This window comes from Schistocerca americana, chromosome 2 (assembly GCF_021461395.2).
Source record: "Schistocerca americana isolate TAMUIC-IGC-003095 chromosome 2, iqSchAmer2.1, whole genome shotgun sequence".
Taxonomy (NCBI): domain Eukaryota; kingdom Metazoa; phylum Arthropoda; class Insecta; order Orthoptera; family Acrididae; genus Schistocerca; species Schistocerca americana.
Genome location: NC_060120.1, coordinates 13875055 through 13896056, shown reverse-complemented (window position 1 = coordinate 13896056; position 21002 = coordinate 13875055). Strand labels below are relative to the sequence as shown.

The window sequence follows — 21002 nt, the reverse complement described above, 5'->3', positions numbered from 1 at the left end:
CGCCTAGAACCGCACGGCCACTCCGGCCGGCTACGCTAAATATTCTAATGCGTTAATGCAGAAGTGATTTACGCTGAAAAAAGTTAGTCTCAATACAAAAAAGACGCACAGAAATGTTCCCAGATGTAATGGATTAGGAACGGGACATAGGCAAAAATGGAGAAACAAATGAGGAAGGTATGTTTGCAGGTCGCATATTCAGCTGCAAATTTGAACAAATTATGCTATAAATTTCCTGCCATTCTTGCCAGGTAACCTTGATAATAGTTATTGACCCAAACTTATAGGGAATTATGCAAATAAATGATAGCTGAAGGTTTCACCATGAATTTTAACAAATTGAGAAAGGCATAATGATCATCTTACTATTAATCGCCGCCCACACAGTTTTTTGAATATGAGCACAAGAGACGTCGATGAGCTGTTGTACAGCGCCAGATTGGCACCCGGTGGCCAAAACTGAAACTAATTTTTTTCCAGCGTAAATTGGTTGCACACATTGCATGATCATATCTACAAAGTTCTGTTGCCATACGATAATTACAGCCCATACTGGACCTACGTGAGTAACTGGACTTTTAATTATGACCCAAGTATCTTCAGAAGGCTCTTACAGATTTTTTTTATTTTCTTTTTTATTGGGGGCCTCGTTTTGCTGTCGTTACACGTTTTCTGCAGTGATGTATACTTCTGTGTCATGAACTTGTCGTTTACTTCTATTAAACATTTTAAAATTTCCATGTTTTTTCTCTAGCTCTATGTGAGTGTTGTTAAATTCTCGGGAAACTGCTTGAGCACACAGTATTTTCCGTTTCATACCAGCATATATGTTCCACATTTCAAAAACCTAACATTTACGAAACGTGTCCCTCCTTCATATAAGCAGCGAAAGAACCTGAAGAAAGATTTGAAATAAATCCGAAGCCGGTAACAGTTTGGTTTAAATACACCTTCTTAAACCAAAGCTGTGGCTGGTTGGTGTTTTAAATTAGAAGCCTTATAATGGAGTTTTTGAAATTGGCATGATTTGTTTGACCTTCGTGTCTTTTAACTCACATCTCGAGAATTTTTGATTTTTGAAATGGCTGAGGGCGTTTCTAGGGCCCAGCGTAAAAAAATGGCTCTGAGCACTATGGGACTTAACATCTGAGGTCATCAGTCTCCTAGAACTTAGAACTACTTAAACCTAACTAACCTAAGGACCTCACACACATCCATGCCCGAGGCAGGATTCGATCCTGCGACCGCAGCGGTCGCGCGGTTCCAGACTGAAGCGCCTAGAACCGCTCGGCCACAACGGCCGGCGGCCCAGCGTAATGGACTCTGTTTGTGTTTCATTTTTCGAGTCCCACTGTCAGAGTCTAGAATTTCTCTGAGTGCAATTGATCTACTACATTGCTGTGATCAATTTGACCTTCGTTCAAATTTTCTTGACCGCATTTACCTGTATTCTGGGAGGTTTGACACGCAAGTGACACTATATTAAAACCCACTATTGTTCAATATGCAACCACAGAGACTTTTAATATGTCATAATGACTACAACAGAAGGAAATGAAAGAAAATTGGTTAAATATTACAGCCACGGAAGCTAGGAAATTAACCACACCTGTGTACTATTCTTCTGTTTCTATTGTATGCAAGTTGAAGGCTTCGTGGTTGCCTGCTGCCATTGTTGTGCACGCTGAACTATGCAGCTTAACTAGTAATCTACTCGGTGCACTCAGGCTCTTATGGGTCTTGGCGCTGATCGAGTCTTCGAATGTTCGTGTGGGGTGCCACTACTGTAATACCACACAAAACAGGGGACTACATATTTATAAGATTTAAGTATAAACTTACGAGATAAAGAAAGGAAGTTGCGAACCTCTGTGTGGTTATGTCAACTGATGAACGTAGTTTGTCGAAGACACTACATGCAGGTACTCATTTAATGTGTGCAGCAGGATGCACCGCCCGAAAAGTCCAACGAATGTACAGAGCAAAGTCTTCCAAGTAGCGTCATCTTGATTGGAAGAAACGTACCCCTGTGAACACGAGGTACGTCCAGAAACAAAGTTACGTTTGAATTTCTTTTCGGAACATAGCTGCTATCGTAGACAGATGCATATGCAGTAGTTGTTTTGAGTCAAGGGGAAGGAGATGACACCAGTTCTCAGTGTGTTGTTTATGCTGTGCAGCACTTCTTTAGACTGGTGACCAGAACTGGAAATACCGCCGCTTGTGAGTTTAGATATGAAGTTCGTTTTCTGAATGGGAAGAACACTGAACCAGCCGATATTCATTGACAGATCTGCGAGTTTTCCGTAGAAAATGCCATGAATAATTCAATGCTAAGGAGATAACACCGACAGTTCACTGAAGGACGTGGTAAAGTGGACGATGAAGACATAATTGCACGTCCAAATTTGGTTAATGAAGAAGTGTTTCGTTCAGTTGAAAACATTGTAAAGAAAAACCATAAGTTTACAGGATCTGTTTTTTTGGCCGATCACCAAAGTTAAGCGCTGTCGGGCTGGACTAGCACTTGGATGGGTGACCATCCCATCTGCCGAGCGCTGTTGGCCAGCGGGGTGCACTCAGCCCTTGTGAGACAATCTGAGGAGCTACTTGTGTGAGAAGTAGCGGCTCCGGGAGAGCGGTGTGCTGACCACATGCCCCTCCATATCCGCATCATCCAGCGACGCCTATGACTGAGGATGACACGGCGGCTGGTCGGTACCGTTGGGCCTTCATGGCCTGCTCCGGAGGAGTTTAGTTTTGAAGTTTTTAAAGCTGTGTGCTCGTTGAGTGCCAGAACCTCTTACAGACCAACACAATTTGACTGTCTGATATGTTACAACAAAGATGGTTATAATTTTCTAACCAAGATAGATACCAGGGAGAAGACATGAGTTGCTTACGAAAGGCATCGGTCGAAACGATAGTCAGTGGAATGGAGGTACACTGCGCTACCAGTAAAGACAGAAGTCAAGGAAATCTTCATAGCTCGGAAAGGTGTGTGCACAGTCCTTTGGGATAGTCATGGCATTCAACAGTAGCATTTTCTACCGCAAATTGTAAAAAATCAGTGCAAATGTTTACTACGAGACCTTTAGGAAACGGCTTGGCGCGAAACGGAATAAGCACCGCCCGAGGATCACAAACGGTATTATTTTGGTTCGTGACAATGCCCGCTCTCACACTGCTTACAGAACGTGCCAACTCCGACAGGACTTTGGGCTTCAGCTGCAGTAGCTTTGACCACAATCGGCACAATTTTGATCTTGCCCACAGTGACATTAATCTTTTTTTGCACTTGAAAATGTTTCTTGGTAGTCAAAAATGTAGCAACAATGACAAGATCAATGAATATGTTACCACATGGTTGACAATACAAGAGTCAACCTTCTAGGAGGAAACCATAGAAAATGATGAGAGCTGTACCCTTTTGTTCTTATTAGCAAAGATAACTTTCTGGACCCACCAATAGCTAAACTTTCCAACTTACAAGGAGTTGGAATCATTTAGTATGGAGACTCCTGTTGGAGGAGCATTACACTCCTTTCTTAAAAAAAAAAAAAAAAAAACAAAAAAAAAAAGTGTGCAACAAATGAGTCAAGATGATTTTGATCCCAGAGTCAGTAGGTTATTTACAACGTATGCCTCGAGACGGGTGGTCGTCGCTTTGGACAAACTGTTGCTATAATGGGTATGGGTAAGTTGTATATATCAGTGGAAAATTATATATACATTTTAGAACATTGGTTCCTTATCTCGATGTATGTAGTCTATTAGCCTCTATCGCTTCCGTAATCTTGACCTTAAATCTCGTAGAAGTTATGAGCGTTCGTCGTTGAGAGATGATGGAGCAGAGCCCGATTTAGCCAACTTTCCGAACATATGCTACGTGCTGGAGTTTAGTGTGTTTACGGTGCACTGTTATTAATCTCATTCTTATGATTCAAAATGACTGAAGTCCAGAATTCAAATAAATGTCTCGTGATGAACTTGACCAAGTTAAATAGTAGTGATGAAGTACGTTTCAGACCAATATTAGACCGGCAAAGGAAGGAGAAGTAATGAAGTTGTAATCAGAAGACTTTTCGCCAGTGTCCTGGATTTAATACCTAACTTCGGTACTGTATCTCATGTTGCGAAGGCGTATGGCACTGTTGATGTGCTGGTATTGTTCGAGAGAACTGGGTCATGAGCCCGCACCAAGGGCCGGCCGAAGTGGCCGTGAGGTTAAAGGCGCTGCAGTCTGGAACCGCAAGACCGCTACGGTCGCAGGTTCGAATCCTGCCTCGGGCATGGATGTTTGTGATGTCCTTAGGTTAGTTAGGTTTAACTAGTTCTAAGTTGTAGGGGACTAATGACCTCAGCAGTTGAGTCCCATAGTGCTCAGAGCCATTTGAACCATTTGAACCCGCACCAAGTTGCCCCCTCCCCTTTCTCTTTCGTCCTCATCGTCAAGAAACCAAACTCAGTAAAAACAGTTTATACCTTCTCGTTACAGTAACCTATACAAAATAAAATCATACGCACAAAACTCACTCCGCACAGTGAGATGGTGGCCAGTGGTTGGAAATAAAAGAAACTTTTTCCAATTTTGGCTGTTGAGCCCACCCAGCACTAAGTATCGCACGACCTTTAGACTCGCCCTCAAGTTTTATCACCCCCACTTATCTCGTTATCTTAGTGGACTGTCTCTGCTAAGATACTCACTCGCGTTAGTACACCTCAGGCCCGAGCAGCTGTCTGTCGTAGTGCCGTATACATTCGGATCACGCCTCTGCGCTAACTTTCCATTTCAGGCACGGACTGGCTTCCGCCGAGGTTATTGTTCTCCCAAACCAGGCCCAGCTCACATGCTTATCCCGTCACCTGTCGCAACAAGCGCAGATGTTTCCAGATTTTATTCATCGACGTTGTGTATCATTTGATACGTATCGGTATCAGTTGTTCAAATGGTTCAAATGGCTCTGAGCACTATTGGACTTAAATTCTGATGTCATCAGTCCCCTAGAACTTAGAACTACTTAAACCCAACTAACCTAAGGACATCACACACATCCATGCCCGAGGTAGGATTCGAACCTGCGACCGTAGCGGTCGCGCGGTTCCAGACTGAAGCGCCTAGAACCGCTCAGCCACTCCGGCCGGCGGTATAAGTTGTCATAAATACCATGTTACTGATTATAAGGGTAGCAGAAAGTGCGTTTCAGTTTTTAATCGTTACCACAAAAGTGTATCAATTTCGGCGACAGCATTTAACTGCGATCTAGGAAATGCTGAATGAAGGGCTCGACTACATTTCTAAATGCTCTGGAGTCCCTGATGGTCCTGTCAGAAAGTGATCGCATTGGCAGGGTATGAAGCTTGGGGGAGTTAAACCTGGAATCCTGCATTGCCGTTCATTGCTGTTTTCCTCTGACGTATTTTGAAATTTCAGAGGTGTGTCTGTGTTGTGTGGATGACGGCAGAGTGCGTGTAGACTAGAGTTTAATACTGGATTCGTAGGATGAGGGGCAGGGAGTGGGTGAAACGTGTTGCCGCGACCCAGCCTGCTCCTCTCCAGAGGCGCAAAGGGAAACACCCAGCTTAACGTTCCCATCCGACTGATAAATCGTTGTCAACAGTGCCGTTTGTTATTTTATGACACATTGTGGAGAGATTTAAATTTTAATCCGGGACATTAGCGCAAAGAAACGTGATAAGCAACTTTGTACCACCACCTTTCCTCTCTTTTGCTTTTAAGACGAAGGGAAAGGTGCAAACATCGGACGGGATCCGGGATGGTCTCCCATTCAAGCACCGGCCACGCCCGACGCTCTGTATCTTCGGTGAGATGACGGAAACCTGTGTATCCAACGCGGCAAGGCCGTTGACGATGGTCCTTGTATGTTCGCTAATATCGTGTATCCACACTGCATTTGGTAATCGATTCTGTCTTTTCTCTTCTCTTACAATTCAGCAAAGATTTTTATTGGCTGCCACAACCTGCCCATCACCATCCCCTTTTTATAACACACTGAGTGTAAACTAACCAATAAGGACACACTGGCAGCAGCCTTTTCGAAGCCTGCTTACCAAAAGCACTCCTAGCCAATTTTGTTCTCTTTAAACGCCCGTCCAGTTATTTTCTTCATTTCGTCCATGCAAAAAAAGGAAAAAAAAACAATTTCTTCGGTGTCAGTTTGAAATGTTTGTATTTCGGTGTATTAATTCTACATTACTTTAGTCTTATCGTAACTGAATTTCAGAGAAACTTTCAAAATTGCTTATTTTAGTACCAGGCATATATGGTTCCAGATTCATTTCTTCATTCATGTGCTCGTTCATAATCGTCGTGTTGTTAGTGATGAGATAAAAACTGCAATCCAGTTTTTAATCGTTAGCATAGTAGTGTATCGATTTCGATGACAGCATTTCCCTGTTTGGCACTTTTTCGTTCATCTGTCTTAACATGCCTACCACCAATTCATCTTTATAGCACACCGATATAAACTTCCCGGTACAGTCACTTTGGGAGCTAAATTTTGGACTCTCCAGTTTTCTATAAAAACAAAAAACAAAACAAAAAAAAACCACCCTCCGAATACAGAATTTCTTTCAAAGTTGGTCATTTCCTCCAAATTATGACTTATGACTGCCTTATCAGTTGATATATTTTGGATGTGAGGGCACTGGATTAGGCGTTTTCTATCCAAGAAGTCTTTTTGAGAATGATTAATATTTCATTAAGTTAAACAGTGTATTTTCTAACATTAGCTGAATTTTTGTTGATTCTGAACAGAGCATTACAATATAAAATATTTATTATAAATAAATATCTAATATAAATAGATAAAATGTTAAGAAACGTATATTCAATAAATGAATGCAATTAATATTTCGTATTACAGTATTTTTTGTCGTTCAGGTTACAGTTTATTCTAATTCCACAAAATATTTTACTATTAATCTCATGGACACCCATAAATGGTTTAGAGCAATTTCATTGCCAAGTCTCATTTATATGAAAGATTTTCTTACATATACAGTACATAGTCTACAGATCGATTCAGCGTTGATAATCAAGATAATTTTCTCGAAAACTATGTTTCTTCTCCCACTGCCCTACTATGTTATGACTTGAGAACTCAGATTCGCATATTTTATGTACTTTTCAGATGGCAGGCGGGACGATATCTTCTGGGCCCATCATTATGCCGCCACGCCAATATCAGTGTGAGGTAATGTAACCAAACCAAGGGGGCTGGGACGGTGGGTGAACGGGTGGCTGTGCTAATACTATGTAATTTGTGCCTCTCACTCACACAATTCCCTGTCGTAGACGATACGTAATGGAGCAAAGGGTTTCGATAATGTAGCGCGAGTGACACTACTTTTGAAAGAGCTGCTAATGACGTCCTCACACGGGATGTGTTTCTCAACGTGAAGCACACCAAATGTGGTTTCCATCGCGGTTGGTGCACACTCAAGAACGTACTGCTCCTCGTCGTCATTTGGGAACGCAGTGCTCTCCAGCAGGAGTTGTCGACTTCGTCGGGCGTGCAATCACACAGTTACTTACGAAACAAGCGGGCTTCTAAAACAGCTACGCGAACTCTGTTAAAATGCATACGTCATTTATGTTCGTATACTAGTCTGTACTGAACAGGTGGCATAGATAGAGATGTTGCAATTCGTTTGTCCATGTCACCTGGCCACATTCATTAAATAAAATTAACTCACTCCTGAAGAGGAAGCTCCAGAATCTTAAAAACGTCAAATGAAGGAAAAAAAAAAAACAGATTGCGGCAAGTGTAATGACGACAGGCACAGTCCGCGAGTGTGTCCGCTACACTGCTGTTGACAAATGTTATCTGAGTCTGCGTCTGATCTTACAACCTCCGAAAGGATTTAACCGCCATTATGTCACTGATTCTTAATTACAACAAAATCATCCAGAAATGATGTGTTTTTTTACAAATCTTCAGTGCACCGGTCCTTGAGGAGACGTACTTCTATAGTTACAATACGAAATACTTACAACCAGTACATTGTTTCCAATTATTTTGTTGTAACAAGTAATTCTAGAATCAAAGTACCTCCGAAAGTTCCTCAGTCTTCTATCGCTTTGAGTCAGCATATAATCACAGTAGATAATTTGTAAAATAAAACACACCAAATGCGTGCTTAAACTACAATTGTCAGTGTTGAATATGGTGTCTTCTAAGGTGTGCTTGTGACGCGGAAACCCATCTTACACGTCTGATTGGCAACGTTCCTGTTCACGCATAAAGTTTTCGAAGCGTCCGTTTCTGTATTTCACGTTTGGGTATGCTGCGCAACGTGAATTGTTTACGTTGTTTCGTCACAAAACTGGTCCAGGTCCATGTCCACGTTCGCTTTCGTGTTCCGTGTGAGGACGGTTTAAGGTCTTAACAATAGCACATGCCATAAACAACTAATTCTTTAAAACTTTTAACTAATAGTACTAACACAATAACGCAGATATTAAAAATGGAAGCGGCTGATTTCTAATAGGTGGCTGATGATCTAATTTTGTATATTTATCAAACTACGTAGACTACACGCAGACAGAAGATGGACTCTTTATTGAGTCAGGTCTAAACAACTAACCGAAAGCAGCCTGACCCTCAAAGACACACTCACACTAAGTAAACGGCACACACATAGCTCTAAGATGCAGATTTTTTGGGAAAATAGGAAAAAAAACACAAGTGAGCTAACTGACCGTTTTCTATAGCGACCAAACAATAATAATAGTATCAGGCAGACTGTTACCTGCCACTTCGGAGCAGCTTCTTACTTAAACGTTTCAGACCTGAATTTTTTCTGGAGGAAGGATAATTTTCATTCCTGTGATAATTCTAGTAGGTGACTTTTTAATTATTTTAGATGCAAGATTTAATCAAAAATATATACCCGCTTTCAAAACATAATTTGAACACTTGGCTTCATTTTATGGACTAAAATAACTGTTTACGAAATATTTTCGATTGTAATAAGTAGTAAAGCGACCATTCAATGCAAAATAACAGTTACAGTATTCAGTTATACAGGGAAATATAGCAAACCGACCACATGTGTGTGTACTGGTAGCCACAAGATGCAGCGCACCGCTAAACTGACTTGCTGATATTTTCATAGTTATGCCCAATAGTTGGCAGCACTTGCGCATCATGGAAAGGTTGAACTTTCACAAATGTGTACCTCAGGTTTCCATTGGGAAAAAATACTTCTGTTGCAGCTAAGACTGTAAAAGCTAAGGTACACAATAGTAGCCAGAGGGTCTGAAAGAGTTACTTATTTGACGCAAGGCGTTTCAAAATTGTACGCAAGTTTATCTTCAGATGTTGCAACAGCGTCTGAAATCTAGCACGTAGTCGAGAACCTGCTTACTGCTGCGAGTGAATTAAAAAAAAAAAAAAAAAAAAAAAAAAAAAAGTTTGTGAAATATTATGGGACTTAACTGCTAAAGTAATCAGTCCCTAAGCTTACACACTACTTAATCTAAAGTATCCTAAGGACACGCACACACACCCATGCCCGAGGGAGAATCGAACCTCCGCCGGGACCAGCCGCACAGTACATGACTGCAGCGCCTAGACCGCGCGGCTAATCCACGCTGCGAGTGAATTCGAGTGATGTTAGTCTGTGTGGCATCTGACATCCTGAGAATGAAATTCTCAGAAAGTGGTGTGCAGGCGCAGAAATGATGGAATGCCTTTGTTTGTAGATCTTTTGACCGTGAATTCCACGAGACAAGGTTTCATATGTCCAGATTTGACCATGTAACCTGGACTGACATCAGGATGGACTTATGAAAAATTATATAGGGAAGTAGGGGAAACAAGATCAATGACCATTTGCCAATGAATACGTACGGTGTGCTGTCATCACCAAAATAAAAGACTTAACGGATCAATAAAGATTTGACACAGATTGGTACGAGCCTAAGCTTTCATTACTGTTGTTGTCGTCAGTAAAACTTTTTCGTGCATATGATCGTTTCATCCGTTCGTTATATAGACCAATGTTCCTGCCAGTGTTGATGCTGAAGTACAAGGATGTGCTGAAAGGTAATGCCTTCGAATTTTTTATGTGAAAACTCTTAAGGATTTTTAAATAAAATAAACGTTATTAACATACAACGTCTTTGTTCTTCACGTCTACATGTTTGCAACCATCTACCATTAGAGGGCTCAGAATTGTAGCGTGTAACATGGCTGTGTGTAACGTAACTACGTCGGGGCGTGAGAAACAGCTGCTGTAATCGGGTTTCGAACCAGCAGAGTTCGTCCACACATGGGGCTCCCACTCCTTCAGCATGACAATGCCCGACCGCACACGAGCCCTGCAACACCTGCAACAAACCGATGCCTTGCGTTCACTGTCATCAGTCACCCCCCATACAGTCTCGACTTGGCCCCATCCGATTTTCATCTGTTCCCAGAACCTTCGAGGACATCACTGTGACGTTGATGAAGCGGTGCAAGCAGAGACGATGTCGTGGCTGCGTCAACAAAATCAAACATTCTACCGTGTCGGTATTAACAAACTGATCTCTCATTGTGAAAAAAAGGTTCATCAGCAAAGTGACCGTGCTGAGAAATAAATATAAAATTCGGAGGTCTTCATTTCCAGCGCGGCCTCGTAAACACACTACTATGATGAAAGCCATTTGTAACTGTGTCCGAAACGTTGTACTGTATAACAACACAACGACGAAGTGTCCGGACAAACTTCAATGATTGTACTGTCTTGTTTCATGAGTATTCGGTATTACTGATACAAACAGATGACGGGCAAGAGAAAGGGGAGGGGGGGGCAAGAGAGATGGGTAGAAGCGACAGAACAGAAGTGTGCCTGAAAATTACAATAACAAGCTAAAATTGTGTAATGGGTAGCGATCTGAGTACGGATCCACTGCTTTCGCAGGCAGAACGCAATCTGGAGTGATTCGTAGCTTTAACTAGTGAAGCGTTCCTCCCACACTGAAACCTCTGAACTCGTGGGTAATCTAAATTTATCGCAATATCCTTTCTCTTAGACCCAGTCTGGAGCCGAGCGACCGCTACGGCCGCAGGTTCGAATCCTGCCTCGGGCATGGATGTGTGTGATGTCCTTAGGTTAGTTAGGTTTAATTAGTTCTAAGTTCTAGGCGACTGATGACCTCAGAAGTTAGGTCGCATAGTGCTCAGAGCTATTTGAACTATTTGAACCTTAGACCCAGTGGTCTCTCAGGACAGCCTCAGTAATGTTAGCAAGGAATGAGGTAGAGCCATAGGACGACAGTTCGAGTGGCGAAGTAGTAAGTGGTGTCTAAATTCCGAACACTATAGACAAACTAAACATTACATTGTCAGAAGTTGAAGTATCTGCCGAATGTATGTAGAACGTTATGAACAATTACAGAAGTGTTCATATTTCTAATTCGAGTCATCATTCTTGTGACTGGTTTGATGCCGACCGCCACGGTTTACTCATTAAGTGCCAACCTGTTAATCTCAACGTCCCAGCTGTTTGATGTATTAAAATTTCTGTCTTGCCTAGCACCACGCTTCAATTCGCTTCCGATTTCCACACTGTCCATTATTCGTTTCCATACAACACTGTGCTCCGGAAGTACAATCTCTTTTCTTCCTCAAATTAAGGCCAGTGTTCGATACTAGTTGAGTTCTGTTGGTCGTAAATGGCCTCATTTCCTGTGCTGGTCTGCTTTTTATGTCTTCCTTACTTCGTCTGTCAAACGTTATTTCGCTTCCCAGGTAGCAGAATTCCTTAACTTCGTTGACGACAGTTTTGAAATAAGTTTATCAGTAATCTCGTGTCTCAGTTCCTCCGGTTTACTCTCTCTCCAAATTCTGTGCTCATAGGATAGTACATTCCCTTCAGTGTGACCTGCAACTCTCCCTCGCTTTCAGTGAATATACCAAAGTCATTAGCAAATCTTGGTACTGATATGGATTTTAATCCCAATTGTGATCTTATCTTTTATTTCTGTCATTGGTACTACGCTGAACAATAGGAGAAAAAGACTGCAACCCTGTGTCACATCCTTCCTAACCCGAGCACTTTGTTTTTGATCTACATCCCCTCCAAACAGAAAGAAGTAAATGGCTTCCTAGCGCTTTACAAAAAGTCACAGCGTCGAATAAAATGCCGAAATGGTTAGTTTGAAAAGGATTTCCTTCCCCATGCTTCACTAAACCGAGCCTGTTCTCCGCAACTAACCATCTCGTGTGATTAAATCCTAATACTGCACAGAGATGTACTCTTTAGCCCCCATTGTTCAATCTGTACATCGAAGAAGCAATGATGGAAATAAAATAAAGGTTCACCAGTGGAATTAAAATTCAAGGTCAAAGGGCATCAGTGATACGATTAGGTGATGACATTGCTATCCTGAGTGAAAGTGAAGAAGTATTACATGATCTGATGAATGGAGTGGGAACTCTAATGAGAACAGAGTATGGATTGAGAGTAAATCGAAAAAAAGACGAAAGTAATGAGAAGTAGCAGAAATGAGAACAGCGAGAAACTTAACATCGGGATTGATGGTCACGAAGAAGATGAAGTTAAGGAATGCTGCTACCTAGGCAAAGGTTCGGAGCAAGGTGGACATCAAAAACACACTAGCACTGGCAAAAAGGGCATTCGTGGCCAAGAGAAATCTACTGGTGTCAAACACAGGCTTCAATTTGAGGAAGAAATTTCTGAGAATGTAGTTTGGAGCACATCATTGTATTGTAGTTAAACATGGACTGTGGGAGAACCGGAACAGAAGAGAATCGAAGCATTTGAGATGTGATGCCACAGGCGAACGTTGAAAATTAGGTGGACTGATAAGGTAAGGAATGAGGAGGTTATGCTCAGAATCCGAGAGGAAAGGAGTATCTGGAAAACACTGACAAGGAGAAGGGACAGGATGATAGTACATCTGTTAAGATGTCAGGGACTGAGTCCCATGGTACTAGAGGGATCTCTAGAGGGCAAAAACTGTAGACGAAGACAGAGACTGCAATACATCCAGCAGATAATTGAGGTCATAGGCTGCAAGTGCCACTCTGAGATGAAGAGGTTGGCACAGGAGAGGAATTCGTGGCGGGCCGCATCAAACCAGTCAGAAGACTCAAAAACCTGGACATAGTTTATGTTACAGAGAATGGAGAAAAATCCAGCAGACAATTACATCGTTAAGGAAATGCGGGCTATCTGATACGTGCCGAACTGTGTGTGAAACGCGGGTGAGGTGTTTTTGGGTAGGTGCCGTCTATAATTTGAGTGAATTGATTTTGAAAGCACTGGGATGTGTGATATGTTTTTCAGTTTCCTGAGCCAAGTAACATAAGTGCCAAGAAACTGCAGCAGTTCTGAAGGGGGGGGGGGGGGGGGGTCTTACGGTCGGATATTCTGTGTTCTCGCTCATTAACGCTATGAAACCTCTTGAAGAGAACGGAATCTGAGAAATGTGCCATGCAAGGCTTTTAGAACAATGTGTGCCTTTGAAAAACTGAGAATCAAGAATTTTTCAGCGAGACGTTTGCAGAATGTATCTTGGGAAATACGAGGAAATTTGTATGTTAATGTATGGTACATCGGTTTGTGCTATAAACAAGGAAAGGATGTAACTGAAAAAAAAAAAAGTTTTGTAACGAATTGAGAATAACAGTTACTTGGTGTAGCGTGATCAGTGATGAGCATATTTTGCAAAGAGCTTTTGTTTATCTACGTAGGAAAATGCAGGTGTAACAGATTGAATTCAAATGAGTTGTTAGGACAATCGATTTCAATTTTTAAATGCACAGAGAAATTGTGTTAGTTTTTCCAGACTATTTACGTTACTTTTGGAACGTTATATGAGAAAAAAAGACCAATTTTGGAAATTAAGGCACATGAATTTCCACAAGAATCGATCAGCATGTACCATTTACATTAAGAGTCTGAGACGCCAAACCCTTTCACTCAAAACAACATATTACTTATTAAAGGTATTCTTTTTTGAAGAACTTCGCGTGATTATGATTTTTTTGTGGCGTTTTAAGCTAACCTATGTTAGGTTATGTTTCTCTTGGTTCCTGGACTATAGTAGACCTACTAACTGTGCAGAGCAGCAAACAAACAGGTTATTCGTGGCAGTTACAAATTACTTTATGCCTCTAATTCCCGTGTTTGTTTGTTGTAGGTTTCATGCCGGTGCTGCTATTAGTATAGAGAAATTGCATTGGAACACAAATTAAACATATTCAATCAGTTCTATGAACTAGGTGATAATGTTAAGGAAAAATCTTATTTGATGGGAAACATAAGTGTATGCAAAGTTAGAAGAAAGCTTCATGGTTCTTACGAAGAACCCGAGGAGAGTTTCTAAAGACGAAAGTGGACATTTTCAAGTTTTGAAAAAAAACCTTTCTGGAAATACACAAAATTACCAGGCGAAGAGTGGAAACATTGGTAAAAGTAAAAAAAAGAATGGTGATGTTACATTGAACGTGGGGGAAATAAGAACAAAGAAAGGAAATATACAGCTGCTGATGTTAATCACTTTGTTGAGCACATCAAAAGCTTCCCCAAGGACGGAAACCATTACACAAGGGCTAAAAGCTCTTTTCTATTTTTAAGCCAAGATTTAAATTACAGAAGAATGTATGAGGCTTTTGTTACGCTTTATCCAAACACAAACATTAGATATTTGTACTAAAAAAAGTATTGAAATAACATTTTCGCAAACTCAGATTTCGCGACCCAAGGAAAGATACCTGTAACACATGTGATCTGCTTAAAAGTAAAATGTTGAATGACACAACCAATAGAGCTGTACATCGTACTTCACTAGAATTTCATCATAGACGCGCTCAAAAATCTAAGAAGGGATGAAGCGTGATCATGTACATTCTACCACATGCTCAATATCCATAGATTTACAACAAGTTTTACTTTGCCAACATTGTCGCACTGCCAAATGTATTATTTACTTCAACTTTCTTCTTACTATTTGGGATTGCATTTGGCAGATAATAATAAAGGTTTTGTGATTCTTTGGCACGAGGGCATGAGTTGCAGGGGAGACAATGAAATAGCGAGCTGTGTGTTAAGGGGGATTAAAAGTAAAATTACCCAGAAAAATAAGTTAATAGTGTGGTCTGGCAACAACTGCGGCCACGACAAATATCAAATGGCATTGTTCCTGTGGATATAGTTGGTCTGTAATGATTTCTTTGACGAAGTTCACCACAAGTATGTCATCTCTGTAGGCGAGACTTTTCTCTAATTGAAAAAAGAAAAAGAGTAGAAAAATGTGAAGTTTCGTTCTATCTTGTGAGAGTTTTGTGTAATGTAAATAGCAAAACTCCTTTTCTAATCAGTATGATGAACGGTGATGATTTTTATAATGTCTCCAAAGTAGCTTAAGAACACCTCATAACAAAAAAGTTAGAAATTGCCAAGGCCGATTGGCTCAAAGTTTCCAAACCCAACTCAGGAATAGTGTTTTCAAAAAAACATTCATTGATGGTTGAAACGTGCACGCGAACGAATGTATTCAAAAAAGATGTGAAGATGGAAACCATAAAAGGCCTAGATCTACCGCAGCTTGAACTAACAGCCAGATTGAAAACTGCTAAGGAGGAAGACTTAGAAAAGATGATACCTTATCTCAAACAAGAGATCCCACATAGGGTGATATGATGTTATTCTCATCAGGTTTCCTTGCTTTGGCATGAAATGCAGTGGCGCAGTGTCTGTATTTTACGGCGTCTATTTAGTTCCATGCAACATTCCATCGGACATGAATGCAAGACACTAGGACATATGGAGGCATTGGTCGGTCCTGGGGCGTGCTTAAATACCGAAGAGGTCTAGGCGACCGCTCGTAATAAGCGGGAAATCCGGGTTCGCGTCCCGATCCGCTGCTGTATAAACGTGTTCGCAGTTTGCGAAAACATTTCATAATTTACTGATGAAGTTATTGAAATAGTTCTGGAATTTTTATCCACGTGACAACTGTAACAAGCAGATGGATGCTTGAAGAAATGAACAGCGGGGTACAAATAGCTTCGACTTCACTAATTGGGAAACTGAATGCTGTTTTCAGAAGTAAACATAAACATCGTCTTGAAAGTCTGCTGAAGATCGTAACGTACGGAGACTAGAAGACTCATAGTTCGCAGCGGACGATAAATGGACAATGAAGTAGCACTGTATATTCGTGCCAGCGTATTATTAGCTGCCGAAAATGAAACTGTTGGAAAAGTGAGAGAAGATACACGGAAGCGCTTTCTGTGAACGAGGCACGTGGAGGCGAGAGATTTGGGAGTCCCTGATAGCCACGCGGCCAGCAGGCCCGGCGTGCAGTGGGGGAGGCATACGTACAGGGGCACTCCCAGGGGACAGCGAGGGCAGGCGAGCAGACGGCGGCGGCGCGCTGCGTCCGCCTGGCGCTGCAGATAAGCGGGGAGGTGGCGCCGCATTACCATATCCTCCTGCCTCTCCACTGTCCGCTTAGCACTTGTCTGGTCCGTTCTGCCGTGTGCAGCTGGCAGAGCACCAGCTAATGGTCCAGCCAGGCCAAGCCGGCACAGGAAGTTTTCGAATGGCCACCGGTCAGATTAGGTGTCATGGAAGCGTTTCTCTCTCTCTCTCTCTCTCTCTCTCTCTGTGTGTGTGTGTGTGTGTGTGTGTGTGTGTGTGTGTGATCTCCTATTTTCTTGCATGAGATATACGCAAAAATAAAGACTCTTACAAACGTATGTCCAGAAACAAATATTTACGGATATGTGGGCCATTTTACTTGTGTCGCAAACGGTCAGTACTCTTTTTCCTGTTGATGCTCATTGTTCAGTTCTTCTCGGTTGTGGTAGCGTTTACAGTTATTCTTCCAAGTGTGAAACTGTTATCAGAAGCGGCTCTTACAATAGTCCACTTAAAATTTCCAGGCTGACAGAGGTGGTCATTTCGTGCCCATCTGCGGGAGGCATCCTCGAGAGTTAAGCGCCTAACTGCACTCAGAACTCAAAGGAGCGCCGGATATGTGGGCAGTGTAGAGGGCAACACAGTCCATCACGTGTCGCCGGCTATGATTCACCAGGAAACTAAAACAGTATTTATGAATGGGAAAAGGTAATCCGACATCCTGTGGCTACACCGGGTTTATATGGGCGTTACGAAAAGAAGGGTTGGGTAATTACCACCTGGGAGATAAGGATAAATCAGTCATAGTAGAACATGTATGCCAAGAGAGTAATCATGAAATAAAACTCAGTGAGGCGAGCGTCATATCGAAAACATCGTCTTATCTTGCGTGCATGATAGAGAGGCTATTGAGATTTATACACTACGTAATAATTTTAATAGAAAAGAGGAAGGAGTAAAATTAGTGAAAATATGGATATCCTCTTTGCTTCGAAGGAATAATGATCATTTACTTTCGATCGAGAATGTTGGTACCACCAGACGTGGTCTCTTGGCCGGCGTCACGTGATGGACTGTGGTTTCCTCTGCACCGCTAATATATATCCTGTGCTCCGTCGAATTCTGATTGCAGTTCGCTGCTTCACACATGACGAGTATTTCGCAGCCGGACACGAAACTTCAGGGGAAAGTTATACGTGTCGATCTCGGCTTGTCAGCCCGTAAGTTTTAAGTGAAGTTCGTATCGGCCGCGAGAGCCTATACTGTAGCTTGTTTCAACAGTTTTCTACGTCAGCTATTCCGTACTTATCGCTCTAATGCTGTGGTGGCTGGAATCAGAGAAGTATTAGTGAATCTGTGATCTGCCAGAAAGAGTGGACGACATCGTATAGAGGCGACTACCCGCGAAACTGTACTGACTCTCTATGCCTGCCGTATGGGATCCGTTGCTTGCGTTGAGAACCCAGAGATGTGAAAGGGCACGCGCAGACGTGTTGTAGGTCAATCTCTACTCCCGTTTTGTCTCGTTATTAACTGTGCCATTTGTTAGTCCCGCCTCTCCTTTGTCTGCGACAATACTGTTATGAACTGTTAAGTGTTCTATACCATAGCTTTATATTGTCTTATTTAATTGCGTAGCTTTTGAGTGTTGTTTATACTTCAGACAAATGGATACCTGTTTAGTTTGGCAAAAAGTAAAAGAAAGTGGTTTCCATTAAATTGTAGAGATAGATCGGTTTTTATTAACTTTCGTAATTCAAATGAAAGTTGGCATTTATTTTAAAAAACGATAACCATAGGGTAGTTTCTCGTACTTCCGTACAGTAAATGCAGTTTTCCATTGTTACAATAGATGCGGACTTCATGTCTCAAGGATAAGGATCAATAAACGCACACGCTTTGATTTCTTCTTCCACTGATTAGCGAGATATTTTTTCTACCATTAGGGTGGAATATGCGAATATACCCGTTGTTGTATGAGTAAGATTAGAACAACAATCAGTGGAACAGCCACATCCATGAAACGTATGCTAGTAGCGTACAGAGCGATTTGAAGTGGTAGAAACACGTTCGACTATTCGTGGGGAAGACAAATGTCAGACCGAAATTCATTTGGAAAATCGTTGGGAATTGTAGGTCACTCACGATGAAAGTGTCGTACGAGACCCACGTTGGACAGACCCTTCAGTATTGCTAAAAATCACATAAAAACAGTCTCGATCGCGTTTTCAGAATTTAATATTTGTTAGCAACCGGTTTCGGCCCTTTGCGCGCCATAATGGCTGTTAGTGGCGGCAGACGGAGCGAGATCGCTAGATGTGAAGTTGTCACTGCTTACAACCTTACTTCTACGGATCTCGCTCCGTCTGCAGCCAAGAGGAACAATAGTGGCGAGGTAAAGCGTGAATATCGGCTGAGGAAAGCATCGAAACCCTTTGCTAACAAATAAAAAAATCTGAAAGCTAGATACAGACTGTTTTTATTTGATTTTTATCACTTTATACCGACCGCTGTGATCCAAATACACAGTGCTTTCTAAAATTTTAAACTTCGGTATTGCTTTTTAATGGGGTACTCTCAACAAGTAAAATTTTGGTACAGGAAATAGAGGTGACTGTTTCTGTGAGCACGTGGAGGAACTTTCGCATGTCCTCTGGCTACCAGAGTGAGCAGATCTTTTCATAAGCCTTTGTGGACTGGATTGGAAAGCAGAGCGCATGGTTGGTATCACACTCCATCATCGTTGCCTGAACGTGCCAATATTTTGTAGGAACAACGGCGTAATATTCCCCTCAAAACCATACTTTTCCATTCCGAGGCGATTAGAAACTGTTGTGAACGCCACCGATTTTCCTGTACCGTAGTAGGCACAGTACTGCGTTGTTTTGGTGTTTACATATCTTTGTCCATTACATTCTATAGTCAGTCACAAATCTGACCTGACACTCGATAAGGTCACATTTTGTTTCCTAAACGACAGTGCGGCACTGCACCGAATGCCCTGCCGAAGTAAAGGAACACCGCATTAACATGAGTATGTATGTCCCAAATCTTTTTCCTAAAGCAGTGCGTCGTTTTCAACCAAAGTTGGTACACATATCACTTACTTTCTGGAAAGATCCACTTACCGCACGGGAAGGTGGGGATAGGGGGCGGAAAAAGAAGCGTAGATCACTATGCGGAAATAGCCAGACTATATTCGTCCATTGTTTGAGAATGAGATCACTTAATGAGTTGCAGCACACTTTACACGTACTTTCAAAGCGTTACGAGACTTTCGCTCGCTGACAGCTCCCACAAAGTGTTTCTAGCTTACTACATTCTTACTGTTCATGCAATAAAAATGCCGCAGCAGGCATGACGTTCTAATTTAGTACTTCTTTGTTACTATTTCTTTTCGCAAAATGTTTCGGAGACAGTATCCACATACACCACTGAATACACTTGTAACCATCGTTGTACAACAAAAAAGCTCAGGAGATATGGGCATATGAAATTGGTTTACAAGTATGTTAAAAATACGTGAAATACGTGTGACATGCGAACACACGCAAAGGTTTGGTTAAATTCTGCTTCTCAACCTCTGGATCGATTTCAAACAAATGTGGTGCACATGTTATTTTCGTAACACATTACCCAGACAGTTTCCACATATACCACTGGAAGTACCTCTAATCATCATTGCAGGACACAGATATCTGCTGATATGACGTCATAAAGTCCGGAGCTCGTAGTCGTGCGGTAGCGTTCTCGCTTCCCACGCCCAGGTTCCCGTGTTCGATTCCCGGCGGGGTCAGGGATTTTCTCTGCCTCGTGATGACTGGGTGTTGTGTGCTGTCCTTAGGTTAGTTAGGTTTAAGTAGTTCTAAGTTCTAGGGGACTGATGACCATAGATGTTAAGTCCCATAGTGCTCAGAGCCATTTGAACCATTTTTTTGACGTCATAAACATTGAGATGCATGAAAACGAAAGTGGAGGACGAAATCTCGTAGAGATATAGGTGAAATTCGTGTACAAATATGTGAGAAACGGCTCGTGTAAGAAGATGCTCTTCAACCTCTCGATAGATTTCAGCCAAACTTGGTACACATATTACGTAATATCTGTAAATACTGTATGTGAGAGAGGGGGGGGGGCGAGCGAGGGCGTAAGAACGAGGAACCTCTTATTGTGTTAGGGGTGATAACGAGAAAAGAGAAGGGTTTAGGAGATATGGATAGACAGAGAAGGTGAAGGAAGAGTTTGAAAGTGATAGGGTGGAGAAGGAGGTGGTCAGAGATAGGACGAGGAGAAGATCGACAGAGGAAGGAAAGGGACTGTGCGAGGGGAAGGAAGACATGGAGAGAGAGGGAGAGCGGGAGAAGGTGATGGACAGCGAGAATGGAAGGAGGAAATGGAAAGAGAGTTGGGGTGATATAGATAGAGAGTTGAGGGTAGAGAAGGTGGACAGGGGTGATGAGTGACGATTAGATGAGCAGAGAGGGCGTAGGAGAAGATGGGCTTGTAAATAACTGCTATAAATATACACACGGATAACGAAGGGCACTCAGCCTGTAGGCCTTCAAAATGGGGATGACGTGCACTATTCGCCAATCGGT

General features: G+C 42.0%; 1 protein-coding gene across 1 annotated transcript in view; it reads left to right on the top strand.

Moving 5' to 3' along the window:
- LOC124596640 overlaps positions 1-21002 on the top strand; it is a 178581-nt gene that overhangs the window by 34349 nt on the left and 123230 nt on the right. Inside the window, exon 3 of the mRNA XM_047135868.1 lies at positions 7155-7217. Coding sequence (XP_046991824.1) covers positions 7155-7217 — 63 coding nt within the window. The remainder of the gene's footprint in view (positions 1-7154; positions 7218-21002) is intronic.